Here is a 13,992-nt window from a genome sequence, read left to right as displayed (position 1 = left end):
CTACATTGTTGACAATTGATAATATTTTCTAAAGCAGAAGGATGACTTTTAGGGTCATACTAAAGATTAGAAACCGTACACCATTGACTTCTGAAATTAAGTGAGGTAGAAGTACTTAGTAGCATCAGATGGAAATACACAAAGTACAAGTGTCTCAATATTGTGCTTGAGTACAGTGCTTGTAAATGTACTTAGCTAGTTTACAACAGTGGTTATTTTCTGGGTAAAATAATGTTTTAGCTCCACGTTTGGGTCGTCACAATTAAAACCTCGTTTTACTTTGAAGGGGTCTAACCGGATGTACGTTTGTTTTTCGCGCCATCATTAACGGAGATTGTCAGATCTGCAAAACCTTCCATCAGACTCAGATGAGTGGTTGTAGTTTTCCAGAGAAACGAAAGCTACTGTCTTACCAAGGTACCGTATCTCTATTCATTAGTTGTATGACAAATTTGGACATGAAGCTAGCTACAGTTATTATAGAGATAAGTCTGTCTCGCGGTCAGCTAGCTGTAGCTAAGTTAGTTTCGACAGTGTTACCGGTGAAATGTGTTATTCTGTAAAGCTAAACTAAGCTAACAGTTCACCAGAGCCTCTAAAAGTGGTTAGAGTGACCAGGTGCCACCTAACCACATGTAGGACAAACAGTATGTCTGTGTGGGACGTGTTACTGCAATGATCAGAGCTAGTTAAGCTTTGAACCCTGAAAAAAACAACATTCATAATGAAAATATTAGCTTATAAATATAAATGACAACGCTTTTTTCTATAGGTTGATTTGTTTGAACTAACTGCAAGTAAAGCTCTTTAGGAATGAGCCTCCTCCAGCTTTATATATAAGTAAATACATGTATAGACTTTGATGATTGATTGACATCTGACACAGACAATGGGGGACATGACGTCACCTTCGGATTTACGTCACTACTTTACAGATCTGGATAAATGATGAAGTATAATCTCACTTAAATCAGACTGTAGTTCACCTGCAGTAAAACCAGCAGCTACCCTGCAGTATACAAAGCCATTCAAACTAGCTGCACCTTTACCAGCTCTGAGAACACTTTAATGATCAATCATTATAAAACATATCAGAGATATTATTCTGAAATGGACCAATCAGACAATGACTACTTTTACTGTCGCTACTTTAAGTACATTTAGAGGAGAGTACTTTCTACTTTCACTGGAGGAACATTTAGAATACTTTCACTGTGACAGAGTATTCCTACACTCTGGTACTTCTACTTTACTCAAGAACAAGACCTGAGTACTTCTACTTTACTCAAGTACAGATCTGAGTACTTCTACTTTACTCAAGTACAAGATCTGAGTACTTCTACTTTACTCAAGTACAAGATCTGAGTACTTCTACTTTACTCAAGTACAAGATCTGAGTACTTCTACTTTTACTCAAGATCTGAGTACTTCTACTTTATTCAAGTACAAGACCTGAGTACTTCTACTTTACTCAAGTACAAGATCTGATCTGAGTACTTCTACTTTTACTCAAGTACAAGGTCTGAGTACTTCTACTTTTACTCAAGTACAAGGTCTGAGTACTTCTACTTTTACTCAAGTACAATATCTGAGTACTTCTACCTTTACTCAAGTACAAGGTCTGAGTACTTCTACTTTTACTCAAGTACAATATCTGAGTACTTCTACTTTTACTCAAGTACAAGGTCTGAGTACTTCTACTTTTACTCAAGTACAAGGTCTGAGTACTTCTACTTTTACTCAAGTACAAGATCTGTGTACTTCTACTTTACTCAAGTACAAGGTCTGAGTACTTCTACTTTTACTCAAGTACAAGGTCTGAGTACTTCTACTTTTACTCAAGTACAAGATCTGATCTGAGTACTTCTACTTTACTCAAGCACAAGTTCTGAGTAGTATTTTTTTAGTTTGCATACAATGACTGAATGGTACATGTTGATATCAATATTGCTGTTGTGCCACATTGTTGTTTAGTGTTTCTTTGTTGTTGTTGTTGTTGTTTAGTGTTTCTTTGTTGTTGTAAATCTTTGATGCTATGTTTAAGATGTGGTCATGACAATTAAGCTCCTGTGTATTATGTAAAATTAGGTAACCTGGAACATATATTTGATCCATTTCACAACCTCATAAGTTATGTTTCCCCAGTCCTCTGTTCCTGTGGTGAGGTTATCTGTGGTGTTGCAGGGCATCATGTCCGGCCCAGGGTCACAGAGGCCGTCCAAGAGCCGGAAAACCGGTTCCCTGTCCAATGGCATGAAAAACATCCACATCGATGAGGGAGTCAAAATCTCCGTGAACATCGCGCTGGAGAATTTTCGCTACAACGATGAGAAAGGTATCGACAAGTTTTATTGTCCAATATCAGACGATAGACGCTGAACACTAGTGGAACATTAGTCATATTTTACTCAGCTACACTTCTCATGCTCCCATGTTCCCAGATCTAGACACAAAAGCAGAAGCTGTTGATTTTATTGGGCTGTACATCCCTTGACTCCTCCTTCCAGTTTGAGCAGGTTGACTCTTGTGTCGTCCTAATATTTTCCTCTCCCTGGTGAGCAGAGATGGAGTTTCCCTCGTCCCTGACCAGCACGGAGAGGGCGTTCATCCATCGGACGGCTCAGTCCCTGGGATACATTTCTAGGAGCAAAGGGTGAGTTGCAAAAAGTAGATATTTTAAACACTCTCAGTCCTCAGAAATGTTGCTTTTGATAAAATACCAGATTTTGGGGCGTAAATCTGTTGAACAAGTAAGTTAAAAAAAAGAAATTTTCTCCCTCTGTCTCAGGAAAGGATCAAATCGCTTCCTCACCCTGAGGAAAAAGAGCTGTACGGACAAACCTCGGCCTTCCATGCCCCTCCCACTCTCCCAAAATTCCATATATTCCATCCGCAGCCTTCTGCAGCGGTTCCCCGTCAGCAATAAGGAGCGCATAGACATGCAGCCCAACACCAGAAGTGGCCTGTCAGTGTCTTCAGAAACTGGTGAGTGTCTGAGTGTGCTCTCAATTAAACTATATGTTTGACCCCGGGAGGACAAAGGCTGATATGAAGACGAGACAAGGATCAAACGGTTCATGTGATAATCTCCCCGCAGACGGCGGCTGTGACCGGGCGAGTGGGCGCTTGAACAACGGCATTCCCACGGTGCCTCACAGGAGGAGTCCGTCAGAGCTGGACAGTTTCCGGCGCTCGCTGCCTGTTGCCGAACGCCAGGAGGAGATCGTCCGCGTGATCAGAGAAAACCGGGTGGTGCTGGTGGTGGGAGAGACCGGCTCTGGGAAAACTACCCAGGTGAGTCAGTCAGACTGAAGTATCTCAGTTAGAAAGATCAGAAATGTATAGAGCCTCAGGAAGAGCTCTGTGAAGGTCATCTGATGGCGCTGTGATTTCCAGATCCCACAGTTCCTGCTGGATGATTGCAGCAGGAAGGGCGAGCCCTGCAGGATCTTCTGTACGCAGCCCAGACGCCTGGCCGCCATCGCCGTGGCTGAGAGGGTGGCGGCCGAGAGAGGAGAGCGAGTGGGCCAGACGGTCGGCTACCACATCAGACTGGAGAGCAGGTACATCCATCACCTCCACCTCACACAATCTGTAGCTTCCCTTGCCTGTTATGTGACCTTTTACTAGCAAGGACACATCGCCAACACCCAGCTATTACAGGTTTGAAGACATGTGATCACAGACAGAAGGAACAAAGTCCATTTTTCAGATAGAAGAGGCCAGCAGTTTTACATATTCATGGTTTAAAAGGTAATGAGAGGTGTGTGTGCTCCTGAATCAAGCTAACTGTGCTAGCTTGCAGAACCTTTGTCCTTCTTTATGTGGAAATGACTGTACTTGAATCCCTCAGGGTATCCCCCAAGACACTGCTGACCTTTTGCACCAGTGGAGTCTTCCTCCGGACGCTGATGTCTGGAGATGCCAGCCTGACAAACGTCACGCATGTCATCGTGGTAAGCATCAGGACAACAAATAAACATGACGTACAGTCTCAGAAAACTGCTTCACTCTGAAGTGCTGCTTAATGGACTGCACATCCTGGTAGCTGGGGAGGTTATCGGGGAGTACTGAGACTGGGAAGCAATGTTTTGGCTGGAAAAGTGATGTCACTGGGTCCTGGGTTGCTACTTTTCCTTTTCTTGAAAGCGTGGACCGATGTATCCTAAGCTAAAGGAGATAACAAAGGAAGCATTGAAGCTCCTTTCCTTTCATCTAGAGAGTTCAAACAGCTCTTATAAGGGCTGAGACTTAGCAACCTCCGGGTCATTTTACCCCGTTAGGAACCTTCCTTATCGAAAAGACTAATGAACTGCAACCCTCCCTCAATACATCCCAGCTGCAGGGTTGGGGATGTCCTCTTTAAAGGTGTCTCAGCTCCCAGTGAGACTCAGAGAAAAGCCTCCGTGTTTAAAGTTTCCTGCTGTGTTTCAACAGGACGAGGTGCATGAGCGCGACGGTCTGACCGACTTCCTGCTCACTAAGATGCGAGATGTGCTTCAGAAGATCCCCACACTGAAGCTGATCCTCTCCAGTGCAGCACTGGACGTAGACCTATTCCTGCAGTACTTCGGCTCCTGCCCCATCATCCATCGTAAGTCCTGCTCGTTCACCTTAGAGGTTTGCTTCTACATTAGATTGTTGGATCCTCTGTGATGGAGAGAGGGTTCCAGAAACACATCTAACGTATTTGTTTTCATGTTTAGTCAAAGGACGACTGTTTGAAGTGAAGGAGCTCTTCCTTGAGGATATCCTGCGGCTCACAGGCTTCAAAAACAAGGACATGAAGAAGTACAAGGAAGAGACACAGAGAAGTATGAAGATTTAATCAATTCATGATTTAAAAATGTGTCCTAAGGCTTCATCTTAACCTCCTCTGTGTCTGCTCCTCAGAGGAGAAGAAACAGAAGAACTTAAAGGAGTGGTGTGAGGTGGTGGTGAGCAGCTGTGATGAGGAGAGACGGATGACTCCCGTGTCTATCCCGGCCTTCCTGCTGGAAAATAAGCAGGTAACACACACACACACACACCACACACCCACACACCCTGAACTGTGCGATTGTTCCATATGTCTGAGGGATGATGGGCGATGATGCTTTGTGTCTCAGATGGAGAACGACACGGAGCAGCTGGAGCCGTGGCTGCTGAAGGAGATGGACTCGTGCATCACCAACATCTTCCTGAATGAAGACCAGGATGCTTTCATTCAGCTCTTCAACCTCATCCTCTATGAGAATGTGAACGGTACGACTCAGGGCTCCTCCTCTCCTTGCTGGATCTTCATTACACACTTTTAATCAATAAAATATGCTCTAGCTCTTCCTCATACTCGTACTCTCTTACGCAGTGGACTACCGGCACACCGATACCGGCTCCTCCGCTCTGATGGTGGCAGCGGGACGAGGCTTCCTCCCACAGATGGAGCAGCTGCTCAACATGGGGGCGGACATCAACCTGAAGGCGTCCAATGACTGGTAGGACATCCGTTTCATGTTACCAGTTCTTAAAATATATTGCAATTCACTTACAATTATGTTGCTTCTCCTTTCCTTGTCTCAAGAAATGGTGGAAAACTGCAATCTTACCACTCGAGCTGCTAGATGTTCCACATTTCAACAAACATTGAGTTGTTTCATATTCCTTTTAGGCTGATGTGTACATGTGTGTGTGTTTGCATTTCATTTCAGGATGGCCTTAGACTTTGCCACTCACTTCCAGCAGACAGAGGCGATCGATCTGCTCAAATCTTCCATGTGAGTGTAACTTTAAAACCTCCATAAGCAAAAAGTTAATCACTAAACTAACTTCTTTAAAAAAGGGAAAGAGGAGCGACTGTTTTGCTCATTTTGGATCTGTTATTAACCATTAATTAGAAAGCTGTTGTATATAAAAAGCATCCTGATTGGTCAGTGTGAAGGTCCTCTTATTATCTCAAATGTAAATAAGGGGGGGAACATCTTTAATTATCTATGCTACAACCCCAATCCTCATATTTAGTGTTAGAAGGTTTTATAAACTGCTTGTGTCTCTGTTGTCAGTCCTCTGGGAGAGGTGAGCAGCAGACGGGACGAGTCCTCCCTGGTGCTGCACACTGCAGAGATAGGCCCCGAACAGCAGGAGCTGCTCAAACTCTACCACCACAGCTTTGACGATGACTTTGTGGACCTGGGCCTCATCATGGATCTGATGCACAACATCTGCTCCACCACCAGTGAAGGTGAGCCTCAGCTCTGCACCAGCACATGGAGCTCATTCTCACTGCAGGCTTAATGTTAGCCAGATTTCAGGGAATGCTGTTCAGGTTCTTTAAGATCTGTTGCTCCACAGGCGCTCTCCTGGTTTTTCTGCCTGGATATGATGACATCGTGTCACTCAGGGATCGCCTCCTGTACGACGATAAGAGATTCTCCGCCCACTCTGAGAGGTAGGCTTTAAGAGGAATTAAGACATTTGATCATCATGCAATATCTACAGTACTGTTTATCGAGTAGCATCAGCCCAGGGTTCTGTTGTGTGGTTCTGACTGAAGTGTTGTATCTCAGGTACCAGGTGTTCACTCTACATTCAGACATGCAGACTCTGGATCAGAGGAAAGCCATGAAGCCCTCTCCACCCGGGATTAGGAAGATAGTGAGTCTCTGACGCTCCTGACCACCCAAGTGTTATGATAGAAAAGTACCGTACGGGTCCCCAGCTCATAGAAACTGCCGGATGCTAACGTGCATATGTTGGTCAATTTGCACAATTAGCATGAGTTGCGTTAATTAAAATGGACAATTTTGGAGTGGTTTTGAGGATGCTGAGTCCATTTCTGACATTTCCAGGATCAAAAATAGCCGTTTTAACCAGAATATGTCCACATTTGTACTCTCTCTGTGGGCTGATTTTGACTACCATGAGTAGTGTTGCAACCAGTGGATTAGAAAGCACAAGATGAATATTATTATCTGTCCAATCCAAATGATCCACAGGCAACTAAATCTTCCAAACCGACCCGAAATGAATCAGAATCAGCCCCACGGAGCTTAAAACTACCATTTTTGATGCTGAAAATGACAGAAATTGACTCAGCATCGTCAATAACCCCCAAATCAGCTAATTAATGCTACTTGTGCTAAATGCTAAAAGTTAGCATCCTGCAGTTTCTATCTGCTGGAGTCCCGTACTGTTCGTTTCTATCATAAAACTTTAGGGTATTCAACATTAACAGGACTCTATGAGCTGGAAACTGGACTATTACAGTTCCGTATCATCTGTAAATCCCCTCAATGATCAAACATAGATAACATGTGGTCTTCGTTTCCTCTCAGATTCTCTCCACTAACATCGCCGAGACGAGCATCACCATCAACGACGTGATTTTCGTCATAGATTCAGGGAAGGTCAAAGAGGTACTGCTGACGAATCGATTCACAACACAAGAGCAACATGCAGTCTAAACGTATACATCATGTGGTGAGTAATGAACTGTTTGATGTTCCCCTGGTGCAGAAGTCCTTTGACACCCTCAGTCATGTGTCCATGTTGAAGACGGTGTGGATCTCCAAAGCCAGCGCTCTGCAGAGGAAGGGAAGGTACAGTTGGACCAGTGTTGTTATTGGGGGATCTGAAGGTGGAGTTAAGTGACTCAACGTTTGAATCCTCTTTCCGTGTCCTCAGAGCCGGGCGCTGCAGACCTGGGATCTGCTTCCACCTCTTCAGTCGCCTCCGGTTCAGCAACATGCTGGAGTTCCAGGTTCCACAGCTGCTGAGGATGCCACTGCAGGTACACACACACACACACACACACACACTTCAGATGTCTCTGCGTGACTAAGGTGTCTGTGAAGTGTTTGAGGGTCCAGAAGACCTGATAAAGATCTATAAAAGTACAGTCCGTTCTCCATGTTGTGTTCCAGGAGCTGTGTCTGCAGACCAAACTGCTGGCCCCCTCCTCCTGTCCTGTCGCCGACTTCCTGTCCAAAGCGCCGCAGCCTCCTTCTGCACACGCCATCAGGAACGCTGTGCAGATGCTGAAGGTAACACATGCCACTGTTACAACATGCCGCATTGACCAGAATATAAGACAGGGATTTTATTTCCTAGAAACAAATCTGAAAAAGTGGGGTCGTCTTATACTCGGGGTCCATACCTTTCGATATAATTACACAGTCACAACTCGGCAAACAAGTGTCCCCCTTAAAGTAACAGTACATAGCGACAGGTGCCTGGAGAGATAGAGGGACACAGCGACCAACTAGAACAAAGTGGTTCAAATCACGCAGTGACACTGTTTGGAAAAATCCAGATGCCTGCAGTACATCTGCTCTGGGAATGGATCTTGCAAGCATGGGCTGACGTGGAGAGAGAGAGAGAGAGAGAAAAGAGGAGAGAGACAGCGCGAGGGAGAGCTCAGTGGTACCGGGGATTGTTGTTGTTAGCATCTAGTTAGCTAGCTGTGCTAACGAATATAAGGAGCTCTGATATCTACAGCTCAGTGAGGTAAACGACTCTCTGAGGGTTTAGATCTCTTCATTTTGCCCTCAAAGTGCACCAGACTGAAACATTTACATTACAGCATTATTTAAATAAAAATCGAAAATTATTTTCTTTATAAAAACTAGATTTGGTCTTAAAAGATATTTCTCCAAAAATGAGAGTTTTGAAAAAGAGGGGTCGTCTTATATTCGGGTCATGCCTCCTCCTCCTCCACATCCAGTACTCTTGTCTGTCGCAGCCACACATCGACACTGATGCATTGACTCCCCCCAGACAATCGATGCCATGGACCAGAATGAAGACCTGACTGATCTGGGCTACCACCTGGCTGACCTCCCTGTGGAGCCCCACCTGGGCAAGATGGTGCTGTGCGCCGTGGTGCTCAAGTGTCTGGACCCCATCCTCACCATCGCCTGCACGCTGGCCTACCGGGACCCCTTCGTCCTTCCTGCCCAGGGGTGTCAGAAAAAAGCTGCCCTGCAGTGTCGCAAACGCTACACCTCCAACACCTTCAGCGACCACATGGCCCTGCTGAGAGCCTTCCAGGTTGGAGGGAGCGAGGGACGACATTAGCCTAGCATAGCAACATAGTGAGGACAACAACATTGTGTCTGACCCCATGTTTCTTTCACTCTGTCCTGTGGGGGGGGGTCAGGCATGGCAGAAGGCCCGCAGTGACGGCTGGGAGCGGTCCTTCTGTGAGAAGAACTTCCTGTCCCAGGCCACCATGGACATGATACTGGGCATGAGGACACAGCTGCTGGGACAGCTGCGGGCCATCGGTCAGTCCCACTTTAACTTGTGTTTGAAATTGTCACCTACACTACACTGAATTTAAGAGTGTGTGTTTGCTCCCTAGGTTTCGTGCGAGCCCGTGGCGGCAGCGACATCCGCGACGTGAACCTGAACTCTGAGAACTGGGCCGTGGTGAAGGCGGCCCTGGTGGCTGGCATGTACCCCAACCTGGTCCATATCAACCAGGACACCTCCCTGCCCTCCAGTTACAGAGAGAAGAAGGTCCACTTCCATCCCACCTCCGTCCTCAACCAGTCCAAGCTCAAGGAGGTTTGGAAACAAGTTATTATGTCTGTACCTTTAGAGGGATCTCAAATCACCTTCTAACCACTAAACATGTGTGCACCCATTATCACACACATCATAAACCCACATGTAGTGTACGGAAAGGACTGAAAATATAAACGTCAGCATGTTTGTTTCTAGCTTTTTGAAGAATTCACACCTAGGTCGGTCCAGTTACATGTAGGCTTTTAACGCAAACACGTGGAGGTTGTTTTCAGATGAGGTTTAGAGGATGTAAGAAATAAAGGTCTGGTTCTGTCTTCTATTCTCAGCCCTGGCTACACCGCTAGAGTCTGGAGGGACATTCAAACTTAAGACACAAGGATGCAGGATCTTTAAGAGTGTTTAATATATAAAGTAGAGCAGCTAGGGGCGTCATAAAGAACCAGAAGCTGCAAGAAGAGCTTTTGTGTCATGCTATGCTTTCAATGAATGTTACTTGATAATAATACACACTTAATTGTGTTCCCCATGGATATAACCTGTGTGTGTGTGTGTGTGTCTGCGTGTTGTTTAGAACGGCCCATCCAAATCTTCACCCCAGGCCCTCCCCACAGACTGGCTGATCTACGATGAGATGAGCCGGGGCCACCGGATGGCCAGTGTCCGCTGCTGCTCCATGGTCACGCCCATCACCGTGGCCATCTTTGGAGGCTGTGCCAAACTCCCCAGCTCCGCCCTGCAGCAGCCTCCTTCACAGAGAGCCTCTGGTAAACTATTCAGATCTCATTAATTCAACATGCTAACAACACAGGCTGGATGAGTAAACTCCCCCGGTGGCATGCCTCTGAGGATTCTCTGTGTGTCTGTGTTGTTTCCTGCAGACAGTTTACTGGACAGCGACAGTGAGAGCGAGGAGCTCGCTGAGTTCAGCCTGGACGACTGGCTCATCTTCCAGCTGGACAGCGAGGTGAGTGATGGGATCCTGTTACTTCTTTGTTTCCTCCCTGGCTTTTTTTTTACTGACATGTTGTGTATGGTGTGTATGGTGTGTCAGGCTGCAGGCGCGGTGTTTGAACTGAGACAGAAGTGGCAGAACTTGTTCATCAAGAGGATCCGATGTCCTTCAAAGCCCTGGACTCAACAGGACGAGGCTATCGTCCGGACCGTGGTTTCAGTACGTCATAATCTCTTTTCTTCTTCCTCTAAGGAACTTGGTTTCACCGGAGGTAACAACAATAACAACTTGCTGGGGAGGAAATATCCTCGGCTGTGGTGATATGAGTCGACATTTAGAAAAAAATGAAAATTGAAAAAAAATCTGAGGTTTGAAAATAAAGTAGAAAGGAAAAGTAACAACAAAAAGTGTAGATTTTAAAAGAAGATGATTCGGAGCCACATTAAGAAGGAGTTAGAATAATGAGAAAATACTGGGACAAGTCGAAATTTGAAAAAAGTCGACATTTAGAAAAAAGTTCAGAATTTTTTGGAAAAAAATATAATTTTGAAGAAATAAACAGAAAATTCAAAGAAGTAAAAAGAAATTGGGAGACAAAAAATGTGCATTTTTAGAGAAGATGATTAGGGCCTCACAGGGTCATTTTTGACCCAGGTAGGGTTAATGACTGGAGCTCACACTGATGTCTCTCAGGTGCTGGTCGCAGAGGAGCAGGGAGCCGGCCTGCAGCAACCCACAGGGATCGGTCAGCGGCCCCGGCCCGTTTCATCAGAGGACGATCCCCAGGCTTTTATGAAGAACTCAAAGAGCAGCCCCCAACCACCCAGCAACACTTCCACTGACTGGTAAGACATCTCACTACACGCTGGTAGAAGACAGCTGGGATATAAAAGAGAAGGGATCATTTCACTTCATCCTCATACCTCTGCTCCGTTGTATAACGTCCCCTCAGGTCTTGTCTGATGCCAGCCTCTTCCAGCCTGCTGCAGAGGAAGGCGTTCTGCATTGACGAGGCCCCGCTGTCTGTTAATCCTCTGTCTAAAGAACCCCCCTCCTCCAGTTACTCCTCCTGCTCTGTGAGCCTGGACAGCTCCGCTCCTTCCAACTCAGAAAAGGTGTTCACTTCCTCCTCCTCCTCCTCCTTTATTTTTAATGCGATTTAAGAGCCTTTTCTTTGTAGGAAAGGAAAGACACCTCATGTACTTTAGTAGCGTCAGACTGCTATTAGCTCAGGTTCTAACCCTCGTTTTGCTCCCGTTGTTTCGAGCAGATCTCAACGCCTCTGTCCTCTCAGCTGGCCTTGTCCTCCGTGCGGCACTTCATCATGAAGAGCAGCAGTCCTGAGGAACATCGAGATCTCTCAGCAGAAGGGGATCTGGTCCACCACCCCGAGCAACGAGAGCAAACTCACCAAGGCCTTCCTCGAGAACAAACTCATCATCCTCATCTTCTCCGTGCAGGGCTCCGGACACTTCCAGGTAAAGATATTGGACTTGGCTTCTGTTATTGGAGTTTAGACCAACAAGTAGGTCGCAGGTGCGTCAAGTTTAGCGGTCCTTGTCACCTTTTTCAGAATAGACGAGTTTGCATCCCTGAATATAAAGACAACAGCTTGATCTTTATCAAAGACAAACTAAAGAGATGTCTTTCTGTTTCTCCCGCAGGGCTACGCTCGCATGACCTCCATCATCAGTCATGAGAGCTGCCAGGACTGGGGCTTGATGGGGCTGGGGGGGGTGTTCAGTCTGGAGTGGATCCACAGGGAGAGTGTTCCCTTTCTGTGCACACAACACATCCTGAACCCATGGAACGAGAACAAGAAGGTCCAGATCAGCAGGGACGGACAGGTGGGTCCCAGCTTTCAGTTTTTATCCTCCGCACATCTGGAACAAACCTCCTGAGGATCTGAGGGCCGCCCGACCCTGGGTTCTTTAAGACCTTGCTCTTGAAGCTGCTTTTCCAGACGTCTTTTAAACATGTCTTAGCGTTGCTCTTCTTGCAGCATTACGTGTATTTACAACGTCTCTTTTTAACGCATTTCTATCGCTATTTAGTTTTATGTGGTATTGACTGTTTCCATGTGCTGTTCAAAGGTCTCCCATCACTAATCTACACACACACACACACACACACACACACACACACACACACACACACTCCTCTCTTTATAATCTCGTCCCACTGTGGAACGATCTTCTGTTGTTGAGCTCAGGCTGTCACACCTCACTGTGATTGGCTCAGCTGGTACAGAGTGATGAGAGCAGTGATGTGATTGGCTGAGGGCTCGTTGATTAATCACCACACTTCCTTATCTGTCTTCACCTTCAATCAGGTGTCTTACACTGAACATGCAGGATTAAAATAGGGCTATAAACCGATTTTAGAGTCTAAATGTTTTAATTTTGATTAATCAGTAGCCTTTACAATAATAACTTACTATTTAAATATGAAGGAAAATGCACCCTTAAATGAGTGAGGGGGTTCTTATAGAATGGAGACCAGTCAAAGAGTTGGGAACCACTGGTTAGTAAGTTAGTTTGATTTCTAACCTGTCACCTTCTCTGTGTGTTGCAGGAGTTGGAGCCGCAGGCAGGCAGCCAGCTGTTGTCTCTGTGGGAGAGAAGCTCAGCGGATCCCGCTCAATAACAGTCGCTTCACACTCATCCTGAGCGACATGCATTCATTGATGGAAAGGTGTATTTTTCTACCAGATCTCTGAGATAATCTATTCTATTTTGCATTAAAAGGACCACACTACCGGTTAGGGCCAGGGGGACGATGATCTGATCCAGTGGACTTTATTGTTGGTTTCTATTTATTTGAGTTCTCGGTTTTCATCTCTTTGTATTCTAAATGGTACCCATGTTCTTATCAAGCAGTTTATTCACAATCAAATGTGCTTATGTTTTATTGTGGAGAGAAATAGGTTTGTTTAACTATTAAGACGTGATAAATACAGAAGCTGCAGTTCCTCAGTTTGTTGTCATGTCAGTTCTTATGGTAATGTTTTGACCACCAATACACACATTAACTCTGCTTCTCCGCTCATGCACTCAGACATCCCGTCTCTTAGAATAGTTGAGCGTGTTCTGTGTAAAGGTTTATGAGACTCGTGACGTTTCTGGGATGAGAAATTGTAATATATGTTGTTGAATTTCAATTTTGCTGCTGTTCGAAAAGTGTTAGACCGTTGTTTGGCTCATGTGTGTTAATGCGCTGACATAAATAAACAGTGGTTTCATTTTAAAACTCTGTCTGCTTTAAAGTAACTGCAAGTGCATTCCGTAAAATAAATGACTTGTGTTAAATACCAAGTAAATGATTATGCATGATGTATGAAACATAACTTTTGTTTCATACATCATGCATGTAGTTTATCACGTATGTGCAATGTAAATCAGCTGCGCACATAAGGTCAAAGTCAACTAAATGAGGACAAAAGGATCTGCAGTGGAAACTCAGGTGTGTGCAGGGAGGTTATTAAATCACTGACATGGAGGTAATGCAAAAGTTCTGGCATTAGGCTATCATTTTCT

General features: G+C 45.3%; 1 protein-coding gene across 1 annotated transcript; it reads left to right on the top strand.

Moving 5' to 3' along the window:
- Positions 1-316: 316 nt before the first annotated feature.
- ythdc2 (YTH domain containing 2) lies at positions 317-13,960 on the top strand. The gene is given in 32 exon segments (XM_063890234.1): positions 317-417; positions 2,185-2,335; positions 2,563-2,653; positions 2,789-2,985; positions 3,098-3,294; positions 3,397-3,563; positions 3,854-3,956; positions 4,438-4,594; positions 4,707-4,814; positions 4,894-5,009; positions 5,109-5,244; positions 5,348-5,474; positions 5,688-5,753; positions 6,039-6,217; positions 6,328-6,424; positions 6,543-6,630; positions 7,311-7,391; positions 7,492-7,574; positions 7,660-7,765; positions 7,899-8,018; positions 8,752-9,024; positions 9,134-9,260; positions 9,338-9,543; positions 10,076-10,268; positions 10,383-10,468; positions 10,556-10,675; positions 11,150-11,301; positions 11,409-11,571; positions 11,727-11,795; positions 11,797-11,934; positions 12,121-12,303; positions 13,031-13,960. Coding segments are annotated over 31 exon segments (4,146 nt in total). The 5' UTR covers positions 317-417; positions 2,185-2,190; the 3' UTR covers positions 13,103-13,960.
- The last annotated feature ends 32 nt before the right edge of the window (positions 13,961-13,992 follow it).

This window comes from Eleginops maclovinus, chromosome 8 (genome assembly GCF_036324505.1).
Source record: "Eleginops maclovinus isolate JMC-PN-2008 ecotype Puerto Natales chromosome 8, JC_Emac_rtc_rv5, whole genome shotgun sequence".
Lineage (NCBI taxonomy): Eukaryota > Metazoa > Chordata > Actinopteri > Perciformes > Eleginopidae > Eleginops > Eleginops maclovinus.
The sequence above is the reverse complement of the archived record's forward strand: the minus strand, read 5'-3'. Positions and strand labels throughout refer to the sequence as shown.